This window comes from Anolis sagrei, chromosome 12 (assembly GCF_037176765.1).
Source record: "Anolis sagrei isolate rAnoSag1 chromosome 12, rAnoSag1.mat, whole genome shotgun sequence".
In the NCBI taxonomy this organism is placed as follows: domain Eukaryota; kingdom Metazoa; phylum Chordata; class Lepidosauria; order Squamata; family Dactyloidae; genus Anolis; species Anolis sagrei.
This window is the reverse complement of record NC_090032.1, coordinates 22,942,610-22,956,520: the sequence shown is the minus strand read 5'-3', so window position 1 is coordinate 22,956,520 and position 13,911 is coordinate 22,942,610. Positions and strand designations below refer to the sequence as shown.

General features: G+C 34.7%; 1 protein-coding gene across 5 annotated transcripts in view; it reads right to left on the bottom strand.

Annotated features, from left to right (window-relative positions):
* Window positions 1-8,353: 8,353 nt before the first annotated feature.
* Window positions 8,354-13,911, bottom strand: part of MEF2D (myocyte enhancer factor 2D) — a 55,112-nt gene continuing 49,554 nt past the window's right edge. For all 5 annotated transcript variants that reach the window (XM_067472610.1, XM_067472612.1, XM_067472613.1 and 2 more), the window contains 2 exons: window positions 13,317-13,476; window positions 8,354-12,291 (listed from right to left, as the gene is read on the bottom strand). In XM_067472610.1, coding sequence (XP_067328711.1) covers window positions 11,979-12,291; window positions 13,317-13,476 — 473 coding nt within the window. In that variant the 3' untranslated portion in view covers window positions 8,354-11,978. The remainder of the gene's footprint in view (window positions 12,292-13,316; window positions 13,477-13,911) is intronic.

The window sequence follows — 13,911 nt, the reverse complement described above, 5'->3', positions numbered from 1 at the left end:
TTCCTTATTTTTCATCCTTCCTTCCATCCCTTTCCACATCCTTTCTTCTCTCTCCTTTCTTTCCTTACTTCCTTCAGTCTCTTTTCCTTCCTCTCCCTCCCTCCCTTCCTTTTCATCCCTTCCCTCATCCTTCCTTCCTTCTTTTCATCCCTTTCTTTCTTTCTTTACCTCCTTTCTGTCTCCCTCCCTCCTTTCTTTGATCCATTCCCTTCTCCCTCCTTCCTTTCCACATCCCTTTTTCCTTCTTTCTTTCCTTCTTTCTGTCTTTCCTTCATCCCTTTCCATGTTTTCCTTCCTTCCTTCCTTCTTTCCCGCCTTTATCTCTTCCTTTCTTCCTTTCTTTACTTTCTGTCTCCCTTCATTCCTTTCTTTCCTTCTTTCTGTCTTTCCTTCATCCCTTTCCATATCTCTTCCTTCCTTCCTTTCTTCCCTCCTTTATCTCTTCCTTCCTTCTTTACTTTCTCTCTCCCTTCGTTCCTCTTTTTCCTTCTATCTTTCCTTCATCCCTTTCCAGATCTTTTCCCTCCTTCCTTTATCTCTTCCTTCCTTCCTTTCTGTCTCTGTTCATTCTTTTTTCCTTCTTCCTTTCCTCCTTTCTGTCTTTCCTTCATCTTTTTCCATATCTTTGCCTTTTTTTCTTCCTTCCTTCCTTCCTTCCTTCCTTCCTTCCTTCCTTCCTTCTTTCTTTCCTTCCTTCCTTCCTTCCTTCCTTCCTTCCTTCCTTCCTTCCTTCCTTCCTTCCTTCCTTTCCCTCCTTCACCACCAAATCCCTGAACGGCCTCTTCTCTAATTTATTGAAAAAGGAGGAAAATGCGGCGGGGGGGGGGGGGGGGTTGTCCTCATTATGCAAAGTAGGGTCATTATGCAAATCAGGGACCCCATTCCCAGCCTCCCCCCCCCCCCCCAATTGCATGGCATGGCATTGCTCGGCATGCGCCTTGGCAACCCAAGAAGAAGCAAAGGAAGGAGGGAACGAGGGAGAGAGCGAGAAGGAGGGGTGGAGGGCAGGGCAACCCTTTGCAGGCTTCCGGGGCCGGGTGGCCATCTGTCGGGAGGGATCGGGTGGTGTCTTCCCACCTTACAAACTTACAAAAATAAATAATTAGACAATAATTTTTTTCTCATTCTCCTTTTCAGGCGGAAGATGAAGAAAAGAAGGAAGAAAAGGAAGGAAGGAAGGAAAGGAGGAGAAGGGGAAGAAATAGCCCTCATTAATTCTGAATATCTATGCATTAAAAAGTTATTCTGAGAATATATAATGGGATATAAACAATATGTCTAATAATAATAATAATAATAATAATAATAATAATGACAATTTCTCTTAAAAGCAAAGAAGATATAAATCATGTAATAATATATTATATTAAATATATTATTATTAAATAATATATTATATTAAATGTATTATTATTAAATATATTATTATATTAAATGTATTATTAAATAATATATATTAAATATATCATTAAATAATATATAATATTATATATATTGTTACTAAATAACGATATTAAATATATTATTACTAAATAATATATGATATTAAATATATTACTATTAAATAATATATGATATTAAATATATTACTATTAAATAATATATTATATTAAATATATTGTTATTAAATAATATATATTATATATATTGGTATTAAATAATATATGATATTAAATATATTGTTATTAAATAATATATGATATTATATATATTGTTATTAAATAATATATTTAATATAATAATAATAATAATAATAATATATAATAATATCATCATCATAATGGTGTTGGCACAAAGGCTATTCTAATAATATATATAAATATATATAATAAGGAAAATATTGATGATTGCACATGGGCAAGCCTAATAATAATAATAATAATAATAATAATAATAATAATAATAATATAATAAATATAATAAGGAAAATATTTATGTCTGCACATTGGCAAGCCTAATAATAATAATAATATAAATACATAGACAAGACTATTCTAATAATAATAAAAATGGAAAATATTGATGTTTGCACATTGGCGAGCCTAATAATAATAATAATAACAATAAATATATATATAATAAATATAAGGAAAATATGTTTGCACATTGGCGAGCCTAATAATAATAATAATAATAATAAATATAATAAGGAAAATATTTATGTTTGCACATTGGTGAGTCTAATAACAACAATAATAATAATATATAGACGGCTGTTCTCAATGTCTTTCTTATCCACGTCTGTCTCTATTTCAGGAAATAAATGCGTCTCAAGGCGTGCTGTGAACAGTAAACAATGGAGTTTATTTATTTTCTTTCCCAAAGAAATGCAGACCATGAAGGGGCCCGGCCTCAAGAGAAAGGAAGAAAGAGCGAAAGAATGAACGAACGAATGAATGAATGAAAGGAAGAGTGAAAGAGGGGAGACCGGGGGGGGGGGGAGGGGGGTGGGCCCTCGAGACCCTGGGCCTTGGGGAGGGAATATTAATTAATCCGTGCGAAAAGCCTGGCAGGCGGGAAGCCCTCCTTCTTCGTCTGGGTCTGCAAAGGAATTAATTAAGACAATGGAGCCAATGATCTCAAGGGGGGGCCCAAACCGGGGGGGGGGGCGCCGTCTAGACGAGACGTGTCCCCGTCTCCGTGTGCACCGCCACGGAATGCGGGCCGTTCCCAGCATCACGCCTAGACTATACTATATATATGTATAATATTGATGATGCCACCTTGGCCATCGTGCCAATCACAATACATAAATAAATAAACATAATAGATCAATAATAATAATAACTAAATATATAATATTGATGATGCTACGTTGGCCATCATACTAATCACAATAAATAAAAATAATAGTATATTATCATTAGAATGGCCAATGTGCCAACATGACTATTTTATTGATTATAACATATTATAATATTTATTTTATTACAAGAATGTTATTAGAATCAATATTATTATATTTATTATATGATATATTAATTATTAGAATGCCCAATATGCCAACATTGATGAGCTCATTATGTGTATCTGTGACTTCAGTGGCCAGCTGGCCCTCTGCCGGGAGGGATCGCCACATCAATATTTTACTTATTATATTCATTATATATTATATTAATTATTAGAATGCCCAATAGACCAACATTGATGAGCTCATTATGTGTCCCTCCCTCCCTCCCATCCCATGGCTGGGGATGGACCATGGATGATGGGACTTGTAGTACCTTCACTCAATTCCTGAGACCACGGCAACCCTCACCCAATTACCTACAAAGACCAAACGTGGCACACTGAGTCTCCATGACGCTCTCTACATACTGCTGCGGTTTGGAGTAAGATGCACCATGGATGATGGGACTTGCAATACCTGCACTCCCTTCCTGAGACCATTACAACTGCCAACAGTGATGGATCAGGACCACAATTCACACAGAGAGCCCGCATGACCCACTCTACATCCTGGTGTGGTTTGGAAGAATTTGACAATGGATGATGGGACTTGTAGTCACTTCACTCACTTCCTGAGACCACTGAGACCCTCGCCAATGACTGATCAAGACCAAACTTGGCACACAGAGTCCCCATGACCCACTCTACGTCCTGTTCCACTTTCGAGGACAGACCATGGATGATGGGGCTTGGAGTACCTTCACTCCAAGTCCCATCATCCATGGTCTGTCCTCCTCGAAAGTGCACCAGGATGTAGGGTGGGTCATGGGGGCTCTGTGTGCCAAGTTTGGTCTTGATCCGTAATTAGATGAGGGTTACAGCACTCTTGGGAAGTGAGTGGAGGTACTTGAAGTCCCATCATCCATGGTCTGTCCTCCTCGAAAGTGCACCAGGACTGCTGCAACCCTCATCTAATGGCCAATCAAGACCAAACTTGGCACACAGAGCCCCCATGACCCACTCTACATCCCGGTGCACTTTTGAGGAGGACAGACCATGGATGATGGGACTTCAAGTACCTCCGCTCCCTTCCCAAGACTGCTGCAACCCTCATCTAATGTCCAGTCAAAACCAAACTTGACACAACGGAGCCTCCATGAACCACTGGTGCTGTTTTGAGGACAGACGATGGATGATGGGACTTGGAGTACATTCACTCACTTAGTGAAACCACTGAGACCCTCATCCAATGACTGATGAAGACCAAACTTGGCACAGAGAGCCCCCATGGCCAACTCAATAATCCGGTGAGGTTTGGGGGAGAACAGACTATGGATGATGGGACTTGAAGTACCTCCACTCACTTCCCAAGACTTCTGCAACACCAAACTTGGAACACAGAGCCCCACGACCCACTCTACATCCCGATGCACTTTCAAGGAGGACAGACCATGGATGATGGGACTTGCAGTACCTTCACTCACTTCCGGAAACCACTGCAGCACTCATCTAATGACCAATCAAGACCAAACTTGGCACACAGAGCCCCCATGACCCACCCTACATCCTGGTGCTGTTTGGAGGAGGACGAACCATGGATGATGGGACTTGTAGTACTTTCACTAACTTCCTGAGACCATTGCAAGCCATAACGGATAAAGACCAACCCTGAGACACAATTCCTTTCTCAAATAACCCGGCAGCGCCGGGTCCCCAAGCTAGTCTATAATAAAATAAGGAATTAAATATTAATAATACAGTACTAATTACAAATATAATCATATAATATATTCATCTATAGTATCTAATTATACCGCAGAGCTGCCGAACATGCTGACGGGAAGGTCGCTGGTTCAAATCCGGGGAGCAGGGTGAGCTCCTGCTGTCAGCCCCAGCTTCTGACAACCTAGCAGTTCAAAAACATGCAAATGTGAGTAGGTCAATAGGCAAGGCTTCTGCGGGAAGGTAAGGCCATGTCGTGCTGGCCACGTGACCTTGGAGGCGTCTGTGGACAACGCCGGCACTTCGGCTTAGACATGGAGATGACCACTCGACTGGACTTAACGTCAGGGGGAAAAAATTTACCTTTTGTATATAAAAAATAATAAATGATGAAATAAAAAAAATGAAATGTATAATATATATAGAATATAATATAGAATAAAATTAATAATAATAATAAATATATTTTAAATACACTAATATTTATTATTATTAACTTTATTCTATATTCTATTCTATATATAATATAGAATAAATTAATAATTAATATATTACCAAATTCACTAATATTCATTATTATTAATTTTATTCTATATTATACAATATATAGAACATAGAATAAAATTAATAATAAATATATTATTAAATACACTAATATTTATTAATTTTATTTTATATTATGTAATATATATTATAGAATATAGAATAAAATAAATAAATTACTACTCTAATATTTATTATTATTAATTTTATTCTATATTCTATAATATATATAATACAGAATAAAATTAATAATAAAAATATTATTACTAAATACACTATTATTAATTTTATTTGATATTCTATAATATATATAGTATAGAATAAAATTAATCATAATAAATATATTATTACTAAATACACTAATATTTATTGTTATTAATTTTATTCGATATTCTATAATATATATTATAGAATATAGATTAAAATATTATTAAATACGCTAATATTTATTATTAATTTTATTCTATATTCTATAATATATATTATAGAATATAGAATAAAATTAGTGTACTTAACAATATATTATTATTTTTATTCTATATTATTATATATTATATTATAGAATATAGAATAAAATTAATAATAAAATATATTGTTAAATACACTAATATTTATTAATTTTATTCTATAATATAGAATAAAAATATTAATAATACTAAATATATTATTAAATACACTAATATTTATTAATTTTATTATATATTGTATAATATATATAATATAATATAGAATAATAATAATAATATATTATTAAGTGCACAAATATTTATTATTAATTTTATTCTATATTCTATTATATAATATAGAATAAAATTAATAATAATACATATATTATTAAATACACTAATAATATAGAATAAAATTAATAATAAATATTAAATACACAAATATTTATTATTATTAATTTTATTCTGTATTGTATAATATAATATAGAATAAAATTAGTAATAATAAATATATTATTAAATACACTAATATTTATTATTAATTTTATTCTATCTTCAATAATATATATAATAAAAATATAATATAATATAGAATAAATATAGAATATAAATATAGAATAAAAATATAGACTAAAATTAGTACTAATAAATGTATAGGATTGCAAGAATCTTTAAGGGGCTCTAAGGGGCTCCCAAAGGCCATCTAGCCCGGCCCCATTCTGCCACAGGGGCACCATTCAATCTCTCTCGACAGAGGGCCAGCCCCGCCTCCACCCGCTTACCTGCAAGAAGCTCTTCCTCCTGTTTGGAAAGCCACGCCCTCCTCTTCCTCTTTCTCTTCCGGGAAGTAGTTTCCTTTTGTTTGTTTTTTGCATTTGTTTGTATTTATTGATTCAGGAAATGCAAACCCGGAACCCCGCAAAGTGGATCCCCTCCTCCCCCTCCCCTTGGGTGTGATGGGCGTCCATAGGGATTATTATTATTATTATTATTATTATTATTATTATTATTATTAATAATTAATTAATTAATTATGTGATAGCTTCCAACATAAAGAATAATATTAATTGAATGCCTATAGAGGTGAATTGATCCCAATCTCTTCTGAATGGAAATAAGGCAGGATGTGAGCTCCACCTGGTGGCCACAAAGACCCACTGCAGGAATAATACATAGGAATAATAATAATAATAACAACATATAATATAATGTAATAAAATATAATATATTAATAAGACCGTTGCACTTTTTTGGAAAACTAAATAATAATAAGTATAATATGGTATAATATAATATATAATATAATATATTGCCATTGCACCCTTTTGGAATAAATAATATTAATAATAATATATTATAATATAAAACATATGTAATATAATATAATAAGGCCATTGCACTTTTTTGGAATACTAAATAATAATAATAAGTATACTATGGTATAATATATAATATATTAATGCCATTGCTTGCTTTTGGAATAAATAATAATAATAATAATAATAAATTATTATTATTATTATTATTATTATTATTATTATTATATAAAACATATGTAATATAATATAATATTTTTATTATTCTGATTTATTTCATTTTATTATTTTATATATTATATTTTATTAATTTATATATATATATTATTTAGTCTTATATATTATATATTATTATATATTATAATTATATTACGATTCTAATTTTATTTCATTTTATTCTTATTTTATATATTATATAATACATTATATAAATAGATATATATATTATTTATTCTTATATATATTATATTTTATACTTACATTACATTCTGATTTTATTTCATTTTATTATTTTATATATTATATTTTATTAATTTATATATATATAATTATTATTCTTATATATAATACATTATTATATTTTATTATAATTATATTACGATTTGATTTCATTTTATTATTTTATATATTACATTAATTTATATATATATATATAATTATTTATTCTTATGTATTATATATAATTATATTACATTTCTGATTTTATTTCATTTTATTCTTATTTTATATATTATATTTTGTTAATTTATATATATTCTCTTTATATATATATATTATTTTTATATTTTTATTCTTATATATTATATATTATTATAGTTTATTGTTATGATTCTGATTTATTTCATTTTATTCTTATTTTATATATTATATTTTATTAATTTATATATATATATATAATTATTCTTATATATTATATATATTATATATATATATTATATATAATTATTTATTCTTATATATTATCTATTATATATTTTATTATAATTATATTACGATCTTTATATTATTATTATTATTATTATTATTATTATTATTAATTCCCCGCTTTTTATTTCTCCAAAAGGACTTGATTTCCCTTCATTTGTCTTATTTTTTCCTTTAAAAAAATGGAATTAATTAATTAATGCAATTATTATTCAAGGAAACAACGTATCAATAGAGTCGCAGCGGCCTTCCCTTTGGATAGACACAATAAACAATTAATAATATTATTATAATAACATTTTTTTGGTAAAGGAAACGATCAGAAGCCGACGCGGTTGTGTAAGGAACGACACTTTTAGAAAGTTATATATATCTATATATATGTATGTATAGATAGATCATTTGTCTTTCCACATGTCATCAGTGCATACTTCTTAATAGGAAAATATACACTTTTGGATTTCATTCTCAAACAAACAAAGAAAAACATTGGGAAAAAACAACAAAAAAAGCGAACCAGCCAAAAAAACCACAATATATTAATTAGCCATTTTTTTTCTGCCTACAAAGTGTGTCTTTTTTGTTTTGTGTCGAAAACGCTACACTTTTTTTTGTTTGTTTACACTTTTTTGTCCTTTTTTTCAAAGTCTTTTTTTTTCTTGCAAATATGGTTGCGTTGATGTCTTCGTCGTCTTCGTCATCATGCATTTTTTTTGTAATTATTATTTCCGAGAATAAATAAGTTGTTGTCCCCTCCCCCTCCCCTCCCCCCCCGCCCGGAATAAACAAAACAAAAACAAACATCTCTAAAAACTGCAGCATTTTTTTCAACAATTTTTTCCCCGTTTTCAAAACCGTGCGCGCCCTCGTTTGCAACGCCGCCCCGCCGTCCTTTTCTTAAAAAATGGAAAATATATTTAATATATTTATATATTTTATATATATATATATATAACCTTTTTTTTCTTTTTAAAACTAAAACCCTATACAAACGCCAATTTTTTTTCCTTCGTGTTTTTTTTCTCCCCTCCAAATTAAAAAAATATTATTATTATTATTAATTAATAATAATAATTATTAATTAATAATAATAATACAATAATAATAATAATATACACAAAAGGTAACTGTCAACACGAGAAATAAAATTAAAAAGGGAGAAATATATATATATATATCGAGAGAGAGAGATTCGTAGAAATACAAACGAAGGGCGTTTCTCGTTACGATTGTCGTTCTTTGGAAAAATGAAGAGGAAACGGTGATTCGTTCTGCTGCAAAAGGGCGGAATAATTAACAACAAGAGGAACTAATTTGGATGGGAAATCTCTTTGCATAAATCCCAAAGGCCACGCAAGGCCAACTGACCCACTGACCAATGACCCCCCCCCCCAATGTCAATGGTCAACAACAATGGGTGCATCACCCGCCTCCTCTTGTGCCTTGGCTAGGCCAGAAAGCCGGACCGGCCACAAGAGCGGGGCATCGTGTCAGGTGCATGTGCGGCAAATCTGAAAAATTCTGCAAACTTTGCAATTCTGCAAATTCTGCAAACTTTGCAATTCTGAAAATTCTGAAAATTCTGCAAACTTTGCCATTCTACAATCCCTGCAAATCCCGCACTATTGCAGATTCTAAAAAACTGCCCATCTTACTATGAATTCAGCAATTTTGCAAACACTGCAAAGTTTGAAAAACCTGCAAATTCTGTAACGTTGCAAACTCTGCATTCTCTGAAATGTTGCAAATTCAGCAAACATGCAAACCCTGCACGTTCTGCAAACGTTGCAATTCTACAAACCCTGCAATCCCTTCACATTCAAATTTTGCAAAATCTGCAAACCTTGCAATTTTGCAAATTCTGCAATTTTGCAAACTCTACAAATGTTTGAAAATCTGCAACTATTGAAAATTGCAAAATTTGCACACCCTGCAAACCTTAAAAATTCTGCAATTTTGCAAGCCCTGCAACTTTTGAAAACCTGCGAATTCTGAAAATGGCAAAATTTGCAAACCTTGCAAAACCTTATAAATCTGCAATTTTGCAAGCCCTGCAAATGTTGAGAAACCTGCAAATTTGCAAAAGTCGCAAACCTTAACCTTACAAATTTTGCAATTTTGCAAGCCCTGCAAACCTTACAAATTCTGCACTTTCTCAAGCCCTGCAATTCGAAAAACCTGCAAATTTGCAAAAGTCGCAAACCCTAACCTTATGAATTCTGCAATTTTGCAAGCTCTGCAATTTTGGAAAAATTGCACATTCTGAAAATTGCAAATTCTGCAAACCCTGCAAATCCCAGCCAAGAATGACGGTGATAATGAACTTCCTGTTCTTTTTCAAAATAGACCTGGATGCCCCGCCCTGCCCCGCCCATCCCTTCCTGTCGCCCGGCCCTCCCTTGGAGCCCTCAAAAGCCCTTCCTGGCAAGATTCCTGAGCAAACAACAACAACAACAACGACAACAACAATAGCGCCTGCCTGCCCGCCTGGGCTTGGCTTCCCCGACGGAGCCCGGCATTGCTTTGCAAATAATGGGAAGGGGATTGCAAAAGGAGGAAGGAAACCCCCGTGAAGGAGAAGAGTGGAAGGAAGGGGAGGAAGGAAGAAGGAAAAGGGAAGGACTGGGAAGGAGAAAGGGAAAAGGAAGGAAGGGAAGGAAGGGAAAAAAAGGGAAGAGAAAGAAAGAAAGAGTAATGGAAAGAAGGACGAAAGAGGAAGAGAAAAGAAAGAAAGAGGAAGGGAATAGAAAGAAAAGAAAGGAGAAGAAGGGAAGAAAGAAAAGAAGAAAAAGAGGAAGAGAACAGGGAAATGAGAAAGAAAGAAAAAGGAAGAAAAACAAATTGAAGGAACAGAAAAAAACAGGAAAGGGAAGGAAGGAAGGAAAGAAGAAAAGAAAGAAAGAAAGTTGATGAAAAGGAATAGAAAGAGAAGGAAAGAAAGGTGGAAGAAGAGAAAGAAAAGAGAATGGAGAAAGAACGAGCGAAAGAAAGAAAAGTAGTGGAAAGGAGGAAGAGACAGGAAGAGAAGGGAGAAAGTGAAGGAAGGAACAGAAAGAAAAGGGAAGAGAAGGAAGAAGAAAAATAAATAGAAATTGAATAGAAAGAAAAAGGGAAGAAAGGAAAGAATAGAAAGGAAAGAAAGGAGAAGAAGGGAAGAAAGAAAAGAAGAAAAAGAGGAAGAGAACGGGGAAAGGAGAAAGGAAGAAAAACCAAGGGAAGGAAGAGAAAGAAAAGGAAGGAATAGGAAAGGGAAGGAAGGAAGGAAGGGAAGAAAGAAAGAAATGGGGATGAAAAGGAAAATAAAGAAAAGAGAATGGAGAAAGAACGAAAGAAAGAAAAAAAGTAGTGGAAAAGAGGAAGAAAGTGGAAGAGAAGGGAGAAAGGGAAGGAAGAGAAGAAAAAAAAGAAAAAAGAAAGGGAATAGAAATAAAAAACGAAAGGAAAGAATAGAAAGAAAAGAAAGGAGAAGAAGGGAAGAAAGAAAAGAAGAAAAAGAGGAAGAGAATAGTGGAAAGGAGGAAGAGAGAGGAAGAGAAGGGAGAAAGGGAAGGAAGGAAGAGAAAGAAAAGGGAAGAGAAGGAAGAAGAAAAACAAATAGAAATTGAATAGAAGGAAAAGGGAAGAAAGGAAAGAATAGAAAGAGGAAGAGAATGGGAAGGGAAGAAAAACAAAGGGAAGGGAGAGAAAGAAAAGGAATGGGAAAGGGAAGGGAAGGAATAGGAAGAAACGATTGCGGTGCGCAGGCGAGGCTCTCCTTAAAGCTATTGCATCCCGACTCTTGGACTTCCCTGAACTACGCCTCCCGAAGCCGGAAAACTACGTCTCCCATCGTGTCCCGTGAACGAGTCCTTTGCGGGCGTGGACCTCTCCTCTCCGTAAACACGACCGGACCCTCAAGGCACTCACTCTCCTCGTCCGCTCCCCGCGTCCCATTGCCGCCTGCCTCTGTCCCTGCAAACTATACATCCCATCCTAGCGGCTCCTGCCATGGGGTGTTTCCGTCTCTCGGCCTCCGTCTGTCCCAGGCAGTTTCAATATAACAATAATAATAATAGTAATAATAATAATAATAACGGTAATAATGGTAATAATAATGCCCCGCCCCCTCCCCATGCTGACCCTTGACCCCTTGACCACCCTATGTGACCCAAGCGTCCAGCCGCAGCCGCTTGACCGCGGGGTTGTTGTCCTCCGTGGCGTCGGAGGAAGGGGCGGGCCTTAGGAGGCCGAAGGGGGAGGAGCCGGCGGGGTCGTCGCGCTCCTCATTGGCGGGGGAGCGGCCGGAGGGGGCGGGGCCCAGGGCGAAAGAGGGCGGGGCCACGCTACCGCCGCCTCGGTCCCGATTGGGGGAGACTGGCTCCGCCTTGATGCTGATGCCGCCGCCGGGATTCGTGTTGACCGTCAAGGAAGAGGAAGCGGAGGAAGAGGAAGTGGCCAGGTGCGCCCCCTGTCTGTGAAGGAGAGCCAAGCAGAGCGTCAGCATCGCACAAAAATAATACAATTATTATTATTTACTCACACAAAAACACAGTTTGACATCTGAAACAAAATAAATATATCTATATATATAGATATATACTAGCTGTTCCCTGCCATGCGTTGCAGTGGCTCAGTCTGTGTAGATGTGTTTTGTGTGTCTATATGTGTGGTTGTGTATATCTATGGTTTTGCGCATGTGTTGTAATGTGTTTTTTGTGGGGGTTTTGGCTTTTTAAGTCCCTTCTGCTGTGTTTTTCAGTGTTTTGATGAGTGATGGTCACTCGTTGGCCTGAGAGGTGTCTTGTGTCCAAATTTGGTGTCCATTTGTCCAGTGGTTTTTGAGTTATGCTAATCCCACAAACTATCATGACATTGTTATTTCTGGAAACTAGAAATCCCAGCAACTACAACTCCCAAATGACAATATCAATTCTTTTGAGTGATGGTCACTCGTTGGCCTGAGAGGTGTCTTGTGTCCAAATTTGGTGTCCATTCGTCCAGTACTTTTTGAGTTATGTACATCCCACAAACTAACATTACATTATTATTTATATAGACTAGAAATCCTAGCAACTACAACTCCCAAATGACAATATCAATTCTTTTGGGTGAAGGACGAACATTAGGTTGTTAGGTGTCTTGTGTCCAAATTTGGTGTCCATTCGCCCAGTGGTTTTTGAGTTATGTACATCCCACAAACTATCATGACATTATTATTTATAGAGACTAGAAATCCCAGCAACTACAACTCCCAAATGACAATATCAATTCTTTTGAGTGAAGGACATGCATTGGGTTGTTAGGTGTCTTGTGTCCAAATTTCGTGTCCATTCGTCCAGTGGTTTTTGAGTTATGTCATTCCCACAAACTATCCTAGAGTCTCCTTAAAGGGGCAGCCCGTTACGAGTTTCCTAGGGGAGGTCCTAGGCGACTTCCCCTCCTGATGTCACTTCCTTTCCGTGACGCGGAAGTGCAACGAGTCCAACGCTAGACTTACATTAAGTTGCTTAGGGAGACCGGGACCAGGTGATGTTGTTGTTGTTGTTGTTGCTGCTGCTGTTGTTGTTGTTGCCAGGCGGAGATGCTGCCCAAAGAGAGGCCGGCCGGAGAGCCAAAGGCCGGCAAGGAGGAGAGGTCAGCACTGGTCAGCTGGTAGTCTGCAAAAAGGAAGGAAGGAAGGAAGAGGTGTAAGGCTTCATTCGGCCACTGGAGGGAGCCCTTCGCTAACTAGAGAACTGGAAGATTTTTAGGTCATGGAGAGAGATGGGAAAGAGGCCAGGGAATAGTAACGATAATAATAGTAATAATAGCAATAATAGTAATATAATATAATATAATAATATATTATATATAATATAATAATAGTAATAGTATAATAATAATAATAATAATAATAATAATAATAATAATAATAATAATGTAATAGACTCTTAAGTAACCCATGGTTGTAATAATAATAATAATAATAATAATAATAATAATGATACAATGGATTCTTAAGTAACCCATGGTCCTAATAATAATAATAATAATAATAATAATAATAATAATAATGATAATAATAATAATGTAATAGACTCTTAAGTAACCCA